Source organism: Ananas comosus, linkage group 4 (assembly GCF_001540865.1).
Source record: "Ananas comosus cultivar F153 linkage group 4, ASM154086v1, whole genome shotgun sequence".
NCBI lineage: Eukaryota > Viridiplantae > Streptophyta > Magnoliopsida > Poales > Bromeliaceae > Ananas > Ananas comosus.
The window spans coordinates 4243862-4261712 of NC_033624.1; the positions used below are offsets into that span (position 1 = coordinate 4243862).

General features: G+C 34.5%; 2 protein-coding genes across 2 annotated transcripts; both read right to left on the reverse strand.

Annotated features, from left to right (window-relative positions):
- LOC109708771 (exonuclease 1-like) lies at positions 696 to 9206 on the reverse strand. Its single transcript, XM_020230593.1, has 15 exons — positions 9008 to 9206; positions 6734 to 6853; positions 6368 to 6491; positions 6117 to 6254; positions 5817 to 6026; positions 4539 to 4714; positions 4138 to 4210; positions 3690 to 3813; positions 3115 to 3275; positions 2949 to 3003; positions 2227 to 2531; positions 1728 to 1779; positions 959 to 1266; positions 820 to 871; positions 696 to 700 (listed from the first exon to the last, which is right to left on the reverse strand). Exons 1-15 carry the CDS (start codon positions 9166 to 9168, stop codon positions 696 to 698), a joined length of 2064 nt encoding a protein of 687 aa, XP_020086182.1. The 5' UTR covers positions 9169 to 9206.
- On the reverse strand, positions 11695 to 16098 carry LOC109709630 (hemiasterlin resistant protein 1). Its single transcript, XM_020231938.1, has 5 exons — positions 15965 to 16098; positions 14265 to 14324; positions 13324 to 13401; positions 13065 to 13240; positions 11695 to 12076 (listed from the first exon to the last, which is right to left on the reverse strand). The coding sequence occupies exons 1-5, from the start codon at positions 15984 to 15986 to the stop codon at positions 11978 to 11980; spliced, it is 435 nt and encodes a 144-aa protein (XP_020087527.1). The 5' UTR covers positions 15987 to 16098; the 3' UTR covers positions 11695 to 11977.

Sequence of the window (17851 nt, forward strand, 5' to 3'; positions counted from 1 at the left end):
TTTGGGGCGTGACAAGAATATCATCCCATAGTACATTCATTTATGAATGATTTAACTTTACATGATTTTTGAAGAATAATGTGTAAATTCATCTACTTAATCTCACATAAATAAATATATAATTGAATTTGAAAAAATTTTCTAAATGTTTGAGTATAATTAACCCAATGTATATAAATTTGGATATTTAAATGTAATTTCAAACGATATAAAAAAGAATTAATCTAATGTTATTTAAATTGTTAAAATTATTATAAAGTGTAAATACAGTCTTAAGATTCTAAATGTTAGTGGTTATAGAATATAAGAATAGTCATTAAATTGGACATTGTTAATAATGGAGATAGCAATTAGATAAATATAAACATTGAGATATGGAACACATGTTGATATCTATTGAAAATTGCACGTATTTTGAAGGTTGAGGTAGGTTCACAATTTCACTCGAGATCTCCAGTTTTATATATATTATTATGTAGACGGCACAATAATATTGTATGTCATAGAAAAAAAAGGCATTTACTACATTAATATATTGTCAAATCCACTTTCACAATGAACAAGAATCTTTCATGTTATAACCATGAAGGTGTGGATGGATAATAACCTAGTATGATTATAGAAATGACAGAAAATAAAGTCCTTGATGAAAAAGCATGTTACACGTCTACTAGCCAAAAGAGGTATACACTATGCTATCCTAGTAAAAATGAAGATAAACGTAGTATAAATTAATGCAACAGCTTAGAAAGCAAAATAAATTGTAGAGCCATTAAAAAAATGTGTAACCTATATAACTATAATAAAAGTATTCCATACCTTCCACACAAATGGCTGACCTTTTCTGCATACTCTTCAACTGTCTAGTTTCCTGAGTAGACAAGGACAACTTTAGAGGAATTTATAAGCAAGAAACAAGAAAAATTATAATTGAAATGACATGAAATATTAAACATACAGTAGGTATCTTACGAACATCACCCAGTTTTCTCTTTTTGATGATACTTCTATGGGGGATATTCCCCATAGGGGCATCTCTCGACATAGGGAAATCGCCATCGACATAACTGTTCTCTCTTTTTTTTAAGGGCCCTTCACTTGGATTTTCCTGATCATTCTCATCTGATAACTTATGCTTGAAGTACGCGCTTCTTACAATGACTTTTCTATCTGTTGAAATCTCATTGCTTTCTTTACTATCTTTTGCAGAGCTGTCGTTTTCCTTATGTGATGCTAGAAATGGTTTAGAAATTTGATGCTCCTGTCCTGCCAAGAAAGAACAAAAATGGAGTATTAATATCAACTTGCACAAATTTCATAAGCAAATAAAGGAAAACAATAATGTGAGGCTGCATCTGGTTTAGAGTTAGTGAAGGGTAACTCTTTAAGTTTTCCCCGTTATTCTTCTGAATACCAGAAATTTTAAAAGAGGCCCGTAGTTTTGGTCAAAAGCACTATTTCCCCCAACAATTCCAATCTCCTACTATGTTAGTCTAGTCCCCTAATTTAACCCTATAATCATTAAGTAATCCCTAATGACTGCAATTGTTCCTGCAATCATTGTAAGGCAAACCAAAAATAAAATTGACTCTGCCCTTCATTATTCAGGAACAGTAGGCAGCATAACCTAGGGACAAAGGAAGCTCTTCCACACAAAATTGCCCTGAATCAATCTGTGCCTAAAGAGATAAAACTGGAACGACAATAAAAGATGCACTAAAGCTTACCATCCATGTTTAATCCAAGTAGATTCCTTTCATCAGAAAACTTAGCTTCCATCTGATAAAGAAAGCAAAAAGATAAGCAATTCACAATGATTTGAAGAGCAAATTTCAATTGATAGATACAGAAGCATGTTCACATAAAGAGATTTTACATATCTACCCCAGCAAAATTATATACTTATAAATATCCTTGCAAAACCTGAACTTTCTTATATGCCCTTTCAAAATACAATTTCTTACACATATAAACATTCGTGACAAACATCTCTCTTTAGAAATCTCTCTCTAATTGAAAGCCAATTTTCTTCTTGAAGTGCAAAAATTTCCCTAACTTATTAATATAAGGGCATTTTCATAAGAAAATGCACTTTTCGCAGGGCTAAATGGAAATTCAGATTTTATAGGGGTAACTACATAAAGAAATATTTCTGCAGTTATAAATATACACACATAAAACTTCAACATAAAATTTCATAGCTAAATAAAGGATCATAGGCATTACTTCCAAATCAATGCTAACACAATCCTGTGAAGGAAGAGCGATAGCACCATCTCCTGCACTGAGCAAGAAATCTTGTTTTGTGTCCATAGGAACAGTAACATCATCTTTAGTTGAACCAGGTGAATCGGAGTCTTCATTTCCAGAGCTACACAATGGCGGTTCATCTGTAGCTGATTCCTTAGGCATGATGTTGGGGGCTCTGAATTTCCGCCTCATTTCAAGCGATGCTAGGCCTTTGAACGTTAAGGAATTGGGGATTGCTTTAAGTGATGCTAAAAATGGTTTTGAAAATTCATGCACTCGCCCTGCCGAAAAAGGATAAAACCGCTTCTTACGATCACCTCACACAGATGTTAATAAGCAAAACAGTAAAAGAAAAATGTCTGCATTTTCAGGGTATGAGGGGGATAACTCAAATAAGAAGGGATAATAATTGTGGCCAAAGCTGATTATTCTAGAATGACCTAGGAACGACAATTCAACCTTTCCCTGAAATAAATGTCGTCAACCCTTTATGCTCGCTAATCTCTGTTACAACCAATATAGGCCCTCATTACTAAGCTATCCCTGCAATCACTACCATTATCCCTGTAAGTCAAACCAAACATAAAATTGACTATGTTCATGGTTATTTGGGATAGCGATTGGGATGACCCAAGGATAAAAGAACTCATTCAACCTAAAGAAACCAGACCATCCCTATGGCGTAAAATTAAGCTTACCGTCTAAGTTTGGTCCAACGTGATTCCTCCCTTCAAAAGAAATTTCAGCCTCCATCTGATTAAAAAAATGATAAAAAGAAATTATTACCATTCAAAAAGCAATTAACAATTAATAGAACGCAAGCATGTTTACTTCAAATAAAGAAAATCACTATCATTACTTAACTGTTAAATCCTGTGAAGGAATGGTAACATTATCTTCAGCTGAGACAGGTGAATCAGATTCTTCATTTTCAGAGCTAAGCGAAGACGATTCTATTGTAGTTGATTGCTTAGGCATGATTTTTGGGGCTCTGAATTTCCGCCGTGCTTCGGTTGACGCTAGGCCTTTCAATGTTAAGGAACTTAGAATATATAACTTGTATATGTGAGGAAATTCTTTCATCTCAAATAAACATAAAGTTTTGCTTTACAATGCAATGACAAGCCCAAGAAGCTTATTAGCTACCTCTAAATTAGCAATTACAGTTAAATACATGCTTGATGACATTAACAATAAATCCTCAGTTGATTTACATGAAGAAAAGAAATAGCAAATACAGTGCTGAAAGCTGTTTATGTACATGAGAGTTAAGCATGACTTCCAAAACTGTCGTTGCTAAAATTTCAGGCACAAATATTAACACATGTCAATTCACTAGTCATGTTAACCTCCTTTGCTTACTTAGCAACTGCAAAACAAATCCCCAAAGTGTAACCTAAATTGCATTAAATTTCAAGGTCCATCCATCCAATGGATACAGAAGTAATTTGTTAACACATTTTTCTGCACAGGCAAACTTGGCCTTTTTCCTCCGCCTGCAATACTGAACTCTCTAGCTGAGCAATTTTGATCAACAACTGATGCAGTTCCCGTTACATTCTCCTGTTAACAAAATATATAGCAGAATCAAGAAATATGAACAAGAAATTTGTCCCTGGGATCTTATAGATGTATAGTATACATATCAATCAGAACAAAGCGAAGCTGATCCAATAAACAACAGCTATCACTCAGAACTCTGAGCTCCGCCAAAATCAAGTCTCATACTCTTTTCTTCTTTATTTAGCTTTTTCTCAGTGGCTTCTGAATTAAAAAACAAGCATTATGCTAATAATGGAGTGAAAAGAAGCTTTACATGCCTATTGGAAAGAATTGCACTACGACATGAATGTTCTATCAAGTGAAATTCAAAAGATTAAAATATACCTCAAATGGCATCTTTGAAAATGGATCAATATAACCTTCAGCTATGCCTTTGACTACATCTTGTGGCAACCATGTAAGATCAGTTAAGGCAAGCTATGATTACGTTAATTTCTAACATCGTTCAAATACGTAAGAAAGACTTGGAAGGCCAGATATTAATATGATAGGCGGAAGGCTCCTAAGCTTTCTCTCTTAGGCCCCATATAGTGCCACTTACGCGACAAATAGTGCATAAAGAAAGAAAACTTGGAAAATTAGCTAAAACAGGAGGCTTAAGGAACTTGAATAATAGTCTATACTTAAGCAAAATAAAGACAACAAGAAAATGGACAAAAGGTAATTAAAAATATATCGGAATAGATTATATATCAAGGATAAGTTAAGCAGCATATCAAGGATATGGGCCCAGAAAATCCAAATCTTCACCAATGTCGTGAGGAATGTCGGATAGATGCACTATGTCATCTTTTGCAGGATCATAGACTCTTTGATGCTGAAATGCTTGAATTGCTTTCTTGAAATTTTCTTCATAAAGAGGTGGGACATATATGCCACCATACCTCAGGTGCTTGATTACCTGAAGTAACTAATTTGTCAAACACATGCCATATTTCCATCTTGCTAACTTTCTAAGGACTCCATGAAATCAGAGACTTACATGAATAATGATATCTCAAAATGTTATTAGTACGATAGTAATATCTTAACCACAGAGGGCATAGCTATACTATATAGTTTTCAGGCAGTTATAACATATTATATTGTTACATCAAACACCATGTTATCCATCAGGGTAAAAGATTGAACATTCAAGTAGAGGTAAAAGTAGGGAAATACCACTTTTAACAACAATTAATGACATTTTGAATTTTCAATAACAAATATAGAAGCAAGGGTATTTCAGATAGATTATCTGAATTAAGTACAATCGACCTATCTAAAAAGAATTGAGGAAATAGGAGGTCAGTGACCAAGGAGATGTTTAGACAAATTATGGGAGGACATCTGAAGCAATGTTATATCCATTAGATGCCAAACATTAACCAAATGAGTCATAAGTCATAACTAAGCTACTCATCCTACTAGACAAGCTTCATGAACATGAACATGCTGATGCAAACTCCAAAGATACATAACGAGTTGTTATGCTGATTTCTAGTATAAAAGATTTCTGTCTAGGCCACCAAATATGGCACCTATAGTCTATGACAGAAACAAAACAAAAAAATAGAAAGTTATCCATTTAAGAACCTAGGCAATGAAGATCAAAAACAAGTTTAAAATAATTCACAAAAAAAAGTGAATAACCTTTTCCTGGGAATAATTATCCATACTTTTTGCCCTATAGTTTCTGAAAACCTCCAGTAAGCTTTATTTCTTCCTACTTTTGTACTATTTAGTTACTTAAAATTCTCTTTGCAGCATCAGTTCAATGATATTACTCAAAGTTCATGCTAATAAGAACTGTGTTAGGCTAATACAACTTGAAAAAGCAATGTGATACAAGGCTGATCCTATATGTAGAAGATATCATTTAGCCCTATCAGGGAGGGAACATATATTATGTAAAGCAACGTACAATTGCTTAAGTGAACCAGTGAATGAATCATTAGCTTGCACTTCATGTAATATCCTAATTACTGTAAAAAATAAACATATACACATCAAGCTTTCCTTACTTTATCACAGCTCTTAAGCTTTTGGATGAGTGCATGAGCTCTTTTTAAGCCCATGCCAGGCAATGACTGTAGGTAATCGCAGCCGCTAAGAATACACATCTGAAGCACCATTTGTTTACTGAATCCAGCAAAGTCAAGCTCCTTATTTTGCCCTAACTTTGAACTCCGGAATTCAACTCCCTGCCCAAATTTGTCCATCTTGAAGATAATCTGGAAGAGCTTCAAACTTCAGCATTTCCAGATATTGGATAGATAAACCAATAAGAGAAAGAGAGAGACTTTGGCTACTGAATAACTCACTCTAGAACAGCCAAATGGTATTAAATCAGAGTCCTCAGTAATTACTGCATCAACTAGCTTGTTTATGGACAAGAATGTCATTTGTGCATCAGCCTCATAAGGTGCCACAATATAGTCAACTTTTTCCTGCTTCAATACCTGCATTAGCGCATATATAATAAGGTTATGTAAATCTATTTGGGAACACAGAAAGAGAGGTTTCAACTTAGATAACTGTGAGACCTAAGAGTGGATGTAATAAATTATCTTACCTGGATTAATTGAAATGCAATTGAAGGTGTAATATCTACAGCTTTCTGGTAGCACTCAAAGGCAGCAGCTGAATTGCCAGCAGCTTCGTGTTCCATAGCACGCTCAAGATTTTCCTTTCTCACTCTGCATGAGAACTCAACTAATTTCTTTCCCTAATAATAGAGATTTCCTGATTATGAATCGACTAAATTACTTTTCTCGACTAATTATATGTGAAAATTTTGGGTATATTTTACTTAAACAGAAAATAGAAAGTACTTAATATAACATTTACAAGTCATATTCTTCCCCGAACAAAATATAAGTACTTTTCACATGCTATGAACAAAATAATGTCTTTCCTTATAGATTAGTTAAAATAGTACCTTGCACGCTTTGTCTCTTGATCGATCTTGATTGGTAGAAGCCCTCCATCAAATATAAGAATGGGTTTGACACCATAATGACGTAATAAATTTACTCTATGCATGCAGTAGTCGATATGCCTAGCAATTCAAGGAGAAAGCTAACCTCAAATTGTTTGATACTATTTAAAGTAGGAAAAGATTATGAACTCAAGTGCAACTGGAACTACATTTATAATGAAAAGCGCGAAAAGATTTACAAAGAAGAGACAAAGCCCTAAACTTCTTGTTTGAATAGCCCTAAAACATATTGTTTGAATTGCTTTACAAGGGCACAAAATGTTAAAATACTGATTAGCAAATTATTTAGAAGTCAAATCATGTTTTCAAGCAATTCTTGGATTATGAAAAACTTAATAGTAGTTATTGCATTCACAGAGATAAGATTGCATTAATAAAGTAAAGAACAACCTAAATTTTCTTTTTCAGTGAGCTGATGAAGTATACAGAAACACGATAAAAACTAACATGTTACTACAAGAAAACAGAAAAGAAGGAAATAAAATGAGATTGACGCATTTCATTTTTTAATTTTCACAGTTATAGAGTTCCTTAGTTTTCTTCCTTACAGTTGTTCTCAGAACATGTTAAGAATAAAGCAGGTAAGAAAATAGACCAAGGGTGGTGCCCTTGTCAGATTTCTATTGTCACAATTACCGAGGTTCCTTGTTTTTTCCCCTTACGCGGGTTAAATTCAGAAAATGTAGAACTAAGAGATGGGACTGCCTTGCAACTGCAACCTGTAGAAGGCACATAATATAAGGGATTTTTTTCTTTTTTTCTTTTTTCTTCTTTTTTTTCTTTTGGATACAGGGTTGTACCCTATTTCGGCAATTTAAGTTATAGTAGTAGACTAGCAGTCAGAAAGAAACCAAAGAGAATTGTATATAATAAAAAAAAAAATTAGAACTTGATTGTGGATAAGAATATCGACCCATATCAAGCTATCTTTATCTATACATAGCTATCTCCTCTTCTTTGTTGAACATGGGTTTGTTGTGTTCCCCTTTTTTATCCGATCAATAGCAAATAACAACAGCAAAAGAAAGACGATGCCTCAAAATATTTTTAAAAAAGGAGAAGAATAGAAACTTACCCAGAAATAAATGAAACCCATGAACTGACAAAGGTTGCGAGATAGTGGAGGAACAGTACAGAAGACAATGCATGTACTAAATAAACACTGTTTTACTAATCCCATTCTTCAGGGTAAGAATGAAGAACAGTGAGTAATATAGGGGGTGTAATCGATGACTGCAACAGAAAAAAGATATTAAAATGAGAAATTAGACCTTGATTGAGCATGAGAAGATATATTATTATCATATAAGCTTCCTCTGACTTAAGCACCGTCTCTTCTTCTTCATCACATGTGTTTGCAAAATATTCTCTCATTTTGTTTTCTCAAATGGGTTAATCCCAAATCGTAAACAATGCCATTAAAAACCACAAAATGCCCAAAAAAATTCAAAGAAAAAAACCCACCAAGCAAGAAGTGAACCCCAAGAGTTGAGAAGAGTTGCAAGAAAGTCAGGAAAGAACACTAGAGGCTGCAATGTATATGATCAAACAACCAATGAGCTATCTCCTCTAGAAGAATAATTACAAGAAAGGAGATAAGAAAATGTTCTTCTCTAGACCTAGCTATCTTCTCTTCTTCCTCGCCTGGGTTTGTTCCTTCCCCTTGTTTCCTCAAATGGGTGTCTCAAATCAAAAATATCAGCATTAAAGAACCATAAACACCCCGTCATAAATCAAAACAAACACCTTACCCAGCAAGAAATGAAACCTGCGATTCGACGAGAGTCGCAAGAAAATGGAGAAAGATGACAATAATTATATCAGATAAAATGAAAAATAGATCTTGATTGAATATCTTCCCCCACACAGACTCTTTTTCGCATCGGTTTGTTCCCTTCCATTCTTTTCTCATGTGTGTATCATGCATTGCGAACATTGGGATTAAAAGAAACACAAGCCCCGGCAAAAAGCCGCTTCTTTTTCGATTTGGGTTCGTCACCCTCCTCTTGTTCCCTCAAATGAGCATCATACATTGCAAATAAGAACATCAAAGAAACACAAAAATGCCCTAAAAAGATCAAAACAAACACCTTATCCAACAAGAAACAAAACAAACCCGAGATTTTCCGACGAGGGTTTGCGCGAAATCGGAGAAAGAACATCATCACGTAGGGCAACGATTAAGCACGGGAGAAAGGTTAGAGAGACGATTACCTGGAGGTGGGGAGGCTCTTGCAGAGGTTGGAGGCGCAGGAGAGGGCGCCCTTGTGGAGCCACGAGTAGGTGTCCACCGCAACACTCTGCCCCCTCATCTCCTTCACGTGGATCGGCGCCATGATCGACCTCAGCTGAGGAAGAAGCCCCTGAATCCCCATTGCCCTTCCCCCTCACCTCTCCCTCTCCTCTCTCTCTCTCTCTCTCTCTCTCTCTCTTAGACTCTCTTAGAGAGAGAGGGGGAGTGAACGAAATGGGCGGGAAACGAAATTGAAGGGAGCGGGAGGAGGAGCGACGAAACGAGCTGGCGAGTTGGGCTCACGTGCAGATCACGTGTTCTCGGGTTTATGCTATCAATAGAGTGGCTGAACCGGGTGTATCACAATATATAGAGAGAGAGAGAGAGCTGATCTAAAATACTCTCAAAAGCTCCATGAAGGTGGTGCTTTTGAGTTTTTAGCCATTGGATAGAGAGAAGTGAGGTTGAGATGATGGTGGTAGATGGTGGTAGGTGGAATAGTGTTTGATCCAAGGGTTGTTAGTAATTAAAGAGTAGATCCAAAGACTAGAAACCTAGAAGTACCAAGGGGGTGATACTACTAAAAGTATTTCTACTCTTTAATTACTAACAACCCTTGGATCAAACACTATTCCACCTACCATGATCTACCACCATCATCTCAACCTTACATTTCTCCATCCAAGGGTTAAAAACTCAAAAGTACCAACATATTGGTGCTTTTGAGAGTATTCTAGCTCAACTCTCTTTCTCTCTTTCTCTCTCTATATATATATATATGAGCTAAAATACATTTTTTGTAAATACCTATTTTCAAAAATATATATTTTACCTTCTCAAAATTTCATGTTGATGCATTTTGTCCCCATCTGTCCGAATTTCGTCACTATTCGTCGATATTTTATAATTAAATTTATTTTTTTTCTTATATAATAAGTTAGAGCAATTTGGTCAATTTGTTCTTTCCATTAATATCATAATCCTTTAAAAAATATTTCTAAAACTTTAAAAAATTAGAATATAAATTTTTGAAAGTTTGGAGAAAAAAATAAAAGAGCGGATACTTATAGAGGGATATTTTTGTATTTGAGCCACTTGTTTATCATGGACCATGCTTTAATATTTGCGGACTTTTTTTTATCTTGGGATTAAAACCCCGAATTGAGCTAGAGTATTTTTAGAAGCACAAATCCTTGATGCTTTTAAGGTTTTAACACTTGAATCTACTCCTTGATTACTAATAGCCTTTAGATCAAACATTATTCCACCTCCCACCACCTGCCACCATCATCTCAACCTCACATCTCTTTGTTCAATGGCTAAAAATTCAAAAGCACCACCTTCACGGTGCTTTTTTGAGAGTATTCTAGCTCAACTCTAAAACTGCATTTTATTAAAGAAATAAAGTTTGATCACATCATTATACAGTTTTGGAGAATAAAATAAATGCATTTCCACACAAACGAAGTGGGAAACATAAGTGGAAAAAAGTAAAAATAACAGGCTCCAAATCTAAATATCAAATTGACAAATAAATAAGTTCATAAATATTGAAGCTCATGATAAAAAATAAAATATAAAGAAGATAATAGATAAAAGCAATTATCCAGTTTGCACTTCCGTTCCTACGCTCATCCCTCGAGTTATATCAGAACATAGTTATTTTCGAATCTACCAAGCTCTAGTACGCAAAATATTCATGAAGCCTATGGTGTCTGATATAGTTAAAAAAAAAAAAAGTTTTTAGTAGCGAAAAAGCAGAGTAAGAAAGAGGCAACGAACTAGATGAGTGTGGAAAAATACTTGGAGAAAAGCATGAAAGGCGACCAAAAATAACAAAACAAAAAGAAAAAAAAAACAACAAAAACAAAAATCCAAGTCTATTTGTCGGTTGAGAAAAGAGAAAAAGAGGGGAAGGGTCTACGAAGAGTTAATATCCGACGATTAATGTATGTTTATTTACATATTCGATGGATAAAATATGCAACAGATGGAAGAACTACGTATAATAATTATCTCAAAAGTCAAAAGTTAGTAATATATATATTCAATGCATAAAACATAAATAAACTTTATAATTTCTAATAATATATAAAGGTATTTTAAAAACCATAAAATAAATTTAATGTGAAATCTCTGTAATAGAATTTTGGCGTGTGATGTGCTGCAATGTACGTTATTGTGTCCAAATTGTAATTATCCAAATTTAGGAAAATGCTACCCGCACACTTATACAAAGATTTTTTTTATTTTTTATTGCCAAATAAATATTTTGATTGAATGAATTACAAGCATTTTACCATCCGTTCCTGTACTTTTTAATATAGAAAATTCTATTTCTAAAAAATTAAAAATAAACACAATATGAAACGAAACCTTAGTCATTACCTTATTTCCAGCTAGTTTTTTTGCTGTTGAAAAAGAAAATAAAAACTCTCCTTTCCTCGCATTTTTGTTAAATTCCGCATGAATTTTTGCCAAATCTTTTTACACGCAGAAGCGAAAATGCCAGGATAGAGGTGCGCATCTTAACCACTCAAAAAATATAAAAATAAAAATAACAATAATAATCCTATGGTCGCATGCAGAGTATATTCGTAGAAAAACAGGGTTACTACAGGACAACACAAAACACATGATATAAGAATCAAATCAGAAACACTCAACAAGACAAAATTATCTCCAATGACCTCAGATTGAGAAAAGCGTAACGGACCAACACACAAGCATATTCGTTGTAAAAACCAACAAAACACCATCGAAGATAGTAAGTACTTCTGAAGGTATAAATTGAACTGACAGTCTCAAGGCATACAGCCATTAAGTTGCCACTTAAAGTCGGTAATAATTATTTCAAGCACAGTCCTTCAGTGCTCCCCACATTGTTATTAGGAAGTCCAATAATAAAGCCAACAGAAGCAGAGGAATAAAAGGCGAATAAGATTTACGACTTAAGCATTCAGCACGGCACTGGATCCACGGCGGCACTCGTTCAACATGTCCAAATAAAACTGGCACTTGCTGATGTCGCTACCAAAGTTGTTAACGCACTGCAGTAATATCAGAAGAAAAAGGATGAGATAAAAAAATCAGAATAAGCTGAAAATAGTACAAATTGAGAGTAAAAAAAATCATTCAGGCCGAAGGGTTTCTTTTGGCTTGGTCTGAGCTTCTGCAGAAGTGCGGCTGGAGTAGAGCTTTTGAACGAATCACAAGGAACTTTCGCATGTGAAATTCAAAGCTTGCTGCAGCAGAAGCTCAAGTTTCAAATGATAGCCGTTGCTTTTGGAGGCTAGAAACTCATTTCGATCACAACAAGAACAGTTTAAGCCTTTCTCGCCTTAACCTAGTTTCAAAATCGCTAATCCAATAATACCATACAAACCTAATGGTTGTGATGTTCAGGTTAAGCAAAAAAATCAAAATACAGGCCGTACTGCAAGACCTCAATTATAGGACACCTTAGAAAACACACCTGCAATTTTTTATTCATGCCCCCCCTTCAAGTTTTACTTGGTCTGATTGGAGTTATTTCTGTGAGTTAAATCAAGGGATTTCATTAAATTCAACGGTTCAATCAACAATTAGCTTTCAACCATGAACGGGGAGAAGAACTATTTATAGGATCTGTGATTTTCGTCTGCTGAAAGCAGCTAGAGCTGTTAAAAGGAATTGCAGTTGAATTTAACAAGAGGGCAATTGCTTAAATCAAAATAAGCAAAAAATGGGGATGTCATCAAGAAAACAATGTTTATGTTCTATTTTTGAAGGACTTAGTTGTTGGGGTCTCTGAACTTCTTCGCCTTCTCAAACGGTAGAGTTGTAAAGTTCAACAGAGCACTGATCCAAAAGCACAACATAAACTTGGTGTAGAATGTAACTGTAATCAGTTCTACGATATCAAAGAAGGGACAACTACAAATTTAATTTCCAAAGGAAAACATAAAATAAAATATAGTAATAGGTAACGCTTCCATTACGAATGAAAAGAAAAAACAGAATGAAGAAAGGGACTAAGAATCGATGAGAAGTGCATACATCTTGAAAGGCCTTTGAGTGGAGGCCGCAAGCATCAGACCCAACAGCATTACCCATAGGGGTAGCTGCAGCAGCAGTAGCTTCAGTGGCTACAGTCTCATGTTGAATGGTTCGGGGGCCCATAACAGCATCAACGGCCCGGTGTGCCATAGCACTACCCGTACCAAAAGCCATGCCTGAAGATAGGGGCAAATAATAAATCAACACACTTATGTAGCTCCAGAGTGAAGTGAAACGGCAAGTAAAACCAAAATAGAACCTTGAGCAATTGTGGATCCAATTCCTCCGAGAATAGATCCACCACCCTGAGCAGGAGCTGGAGGTGGGGCCTGACGAGCTGTATGAACAATTAAACACAACATTAGCACTGATCACATTGCAAAAATAGAGTTGCAATCAACAAACTGATTTTAATTGATTTCTTAAACCAAGCTGCATGTTTCAATGGTAGTCTTCAAGGCATAAACAGAAAATACTCTCGCTATATAACTCTCCCAACATTTAATACATAACAGCGAGTAAGGTTTCAACTTTATTAGCAATTGAAGTTTCAATCTCAGCCGCTGACCACTTACTTCGGTGATTCAGGATCTCTTCCACCATTCCTACCACAACTAATTATTTTTTACATTTATATAGTGATGAATGTCTAAGATTGAGCCTTCAACTTTATTTTGCTAGTCACCCTTCACCTGAGTTCTACTCCTTAGAAACTACCAAAAGTTTGAATGGTTGTTAAAGGCGAATTATATACGTAAAACATTTGATTTAGTTGGTATCCTCAAAGGACCAATACAAAAACAAATAGGCAATTAATGAAAGGCATGCACAAAGAAATTGACAGCTAGTACAGAACAGATCAATTAGCTCGAATTTATTGGAAGAACTTTGCTGATGATAATTTTAACCATGCTAAAGACACTGAAATTTTGTTCACTGCAACATGCTTTGATGCTCATAAAACATGAAAATAAACACTACATTAATAATCAGATTATTAAGAGAAAACTCATTACAATTCCAAATATCAATAAACGGCAACATAGCCAAGTAAAAGGAATTGAGAGAAGATGCCACTTCTTTAAGGACTGTTACATTTGAAATATGGCACAAGGTATCGAGGACAAAAAAAAACATGGATAACTTTTTATACAGATGTTTAGACACCTCTATCATTGTAAAGCAAAAGGCACGAATTACCTGGTTGAGGTGGGTTTCTTACTGGAGCGGCCCGTGGAGCAGCACGAGGTGCCGACCTTCCTACAAAGATAATTAAAAGGAGGAAGATCGGTTATATCTTAAAGATTCGCATACCTCTTCTTTAACTGCCATGTTGATTTTCAGATGCACTTATTAATACTATGACCACCAACTAAATTTCTAAACATTTACTCAACCAAATACCATGCACTAAGACTAAACAAAAATCAAATAAGAAAGATTGACAACAAACCAAAACCTCAGCTCACTTGTCAAGCAAAAACTGAGCGAACACTAAACACACGTGAAACTGTTTTAGAATTTTAAAAAGGTCCAAATATTACTTCTTCCTTTAAACTATAAATGTACATTCAAGTGTACATCTTGCCTATAGTGCTTTTACTGTTCTTAGTGGAGAAAGCAAACAAACATAGTGAAAAGAAGGAGCGAAAAAAGTAACGGAACATAAATTCTAAAATTGATAATTCTCCTACAAATATTCAATTACAAACACTTCCTTACTGGTTGTAATCTAGATGTTTGTGCCTCTACACAAATTCATAATGGGAAGGAGCAATTTCTCGACTGAAATCATTAGTCATCCAGTATAGAACTTTTGTTCCAATTATGTAAGTACTAACAGTGCTTTAAGGAGTTTTTAAGCAAGTAAACCCTCTCACGTCATTCAATAGAGATCGATGACCTCTAAGTAGTTCTTATGACACCAAATCACCTGGTGCTTATCAATACAGAGAGCCCAATTAATGAACAAAGGGAAAGGGCTCACTATTTTACATCATGACTGCATAAATCAACAAATGAACCATTACTCTCCACTTAGCAATAAGTCATATGACATAACCATTTCCTAAAGTCCTAAATAATAACAAGCATATCAATTTAAGACATATCGACCCAATAATATTTGCATCAACCAAAAATACCTTAACCTTAATAAATATTTCAGCTAATGATCGCTCTTCCATTTTTATGATGGAAACATCTGAGACATGACATTAGCCCCAACAGTAAAGAACATGTCTATCAGATCATAGAGAAATCTTATTTCATAAGCCATTATTTGACCAAAGAGCGATCAAATCATTGCATACACAGCTACAATAAGAGATACAAACCCTACAGATCTATCGATCATTGAAACCCTAGAGACAGAGAGGTCCATTCCTTGCTGCAAGATGCTTCCTAATAATAATCAACGTCTCGAACAGATCATAAACAAATATCATTTCAAAAGGAAAAAAATTAAAAAAACCATCGTTGACCAAAAAACAACATCAAAATTGCTCCATATGTAGCGATAATAGGAGACTAATCAATCACCCTGGAAACTAATCAATCATCTAAACCCAGGAGAGAGAGTAGGATAATCATAAACACATATCATTCCATAAGGAAAAAAAAAAAAAGAAAAAACCTCATTGACCTAAAAAACAACATAAAAAATTGCTCCACATATAGCGATAATAGGAGACAAATCAATCACCCTGGAAACTAATCAATCATCCAAACCCGAGAGAGAGAGGGTACGCTACCTCCAAATCTCATTTCCTGAGTAAACACTCACATTTTTAACAAAAAAAAACAAAAACAACATCAAATTGCCGCATATGTACAAACCTCAGGGAACAATCAATCATCTAAACCATAGAAAGAGAGAGAGAGAGGGGTGGAAGCGCTACCTCCGGAGCTTCGGCGAGCCATGGCGGCGGCGTAAGGAGGGGAGCGAAATGAAACCCTAGGAGGAGGAGGAGCGGAGCGAGTAAACGGAGACGAAGAGAAATGGTCGAGGAGAGAGAGAATTGGGGGTGAGAACCATATTTATGGGCTGGTTAGATGTAGTTGTAAATACAGTGTAGTTAAAAATACATACAGTTAAAAATGCAGCAGTTGTAATTACATATAGTTTGTTTGATTTTGTGTAAATGCAATTGTTGTAATTGCATTTTTTCTATTTGGTAATTTGAACGTCATAGTTATATTTGTGAAGTTTATTACCTTTTTAGATAGAATGGTGGGATTACCTTAACTATACATAAAATAATTGTATAATTGTATAATTTTATTAATCATTTAAATTTACTATCTATAAATAAATAAGTGGATATATATAATATTTTTATATTTTTCAATAATTCTTCAACTTATCAATTGACACATTTAAAATTTTTAATTTATTTAATTTTAATATGTAAATCAAACTTTAAAATTTAAACGATTCTCTCATTTTTTTATCAAATTTAATAATTATAATTAATTAAAACTTATTAAATTAACATACACGATCACATTCTATAAAATTTTTTTTAAAAAACTATATTTATATTTTAAATAAAATAAATTTAAAAAAATTAATTTTTTGCACAAAGCTTGTATTGTCTAAAAAATTTTATTAGTATGAGTTTATTTACAAGTATTTTTATTTACCTATATACATATATTATTTATTTATTTAGCTATTTATTTATTTATTTATTATTGTTAATTTGTGGGTGATCCTATCCCTCACCAACTGCTGCAGTNTATCGGAAGCACGGAGCCTTCCGTGCTTCTAGCTCGTTTTCGATGTTGCGACTTTCGAATCGTCGATCGGCTCCGTTAAACTTGATCTAGAATATTTGAAGTACCTAGAAAATAAATTTTATGATTTTTCGATATCATTTGCCTAGTGAACGAGGGGGCTCAAAATCAACGGCCGAAAATAAAAATTTTACAAAATGTAATAATATGATATTAAAATTTTAAATCAAAGATATTGATCTTGTTTTATATAGTATAAAGAATTTTCTATCAAAATTTCACGTGATTTAGATATTTTTACATCGTTAAACTTGCAAATGGCTCACTACGGCCATTGAAATTTGTTGATTTTGAGCCCATTCGATCACTAGGCAAATGATATAAAAAAATAATAAAATTTATTTTCTAGATACTTCAAATACTCTAGATCAAATTTAACGGAGCCGATCGACGATTCGAAAGTCGCAACATCAAAAACGAGCTGAAAGCACGGAAGGCTCCGTGCTTCCGATAGCATAGTAGCCTCACTCTATATATATATAGGCTAGGACTACTGTACTCATAAGAGTATAGAATACTTTGTACTCGTAAGTTTTCGGTTGTTCGGATGAAAAAATGTACAGTTAGGATGAGAGAGGTTACGGTTAGGTTGATAGTGGGCCCCCTAGGGTTGACTGAGTAGTTGGTTGAATAGTATAATCTAACGGATAAAAATGATTCAAAGGTAGATCTAACGGCTAAACACTTATGAGTACAATAAACTCTATACTCATAAGAGTATAGTAGCCGGACTATATATATATATATATAGAGTCCGGCTATGGTGCTTGTAAAAGTACCAAGCACTTGGTGCTTGTAAATTTTTTACCGTTAGATCTCTAACTTTGATCATTTTTACCCGTTAGATTATACTATTCAACCAACCACCTACTCAACCCTAGGGGTCACATCATCCTAACCACACATTCTTTAATCCAAGGGCCGAAAACTTACAAGCACCAATAACTTGGTATTTTTAAAAGTATAGGAGCTCAATTCTATATGAGTCC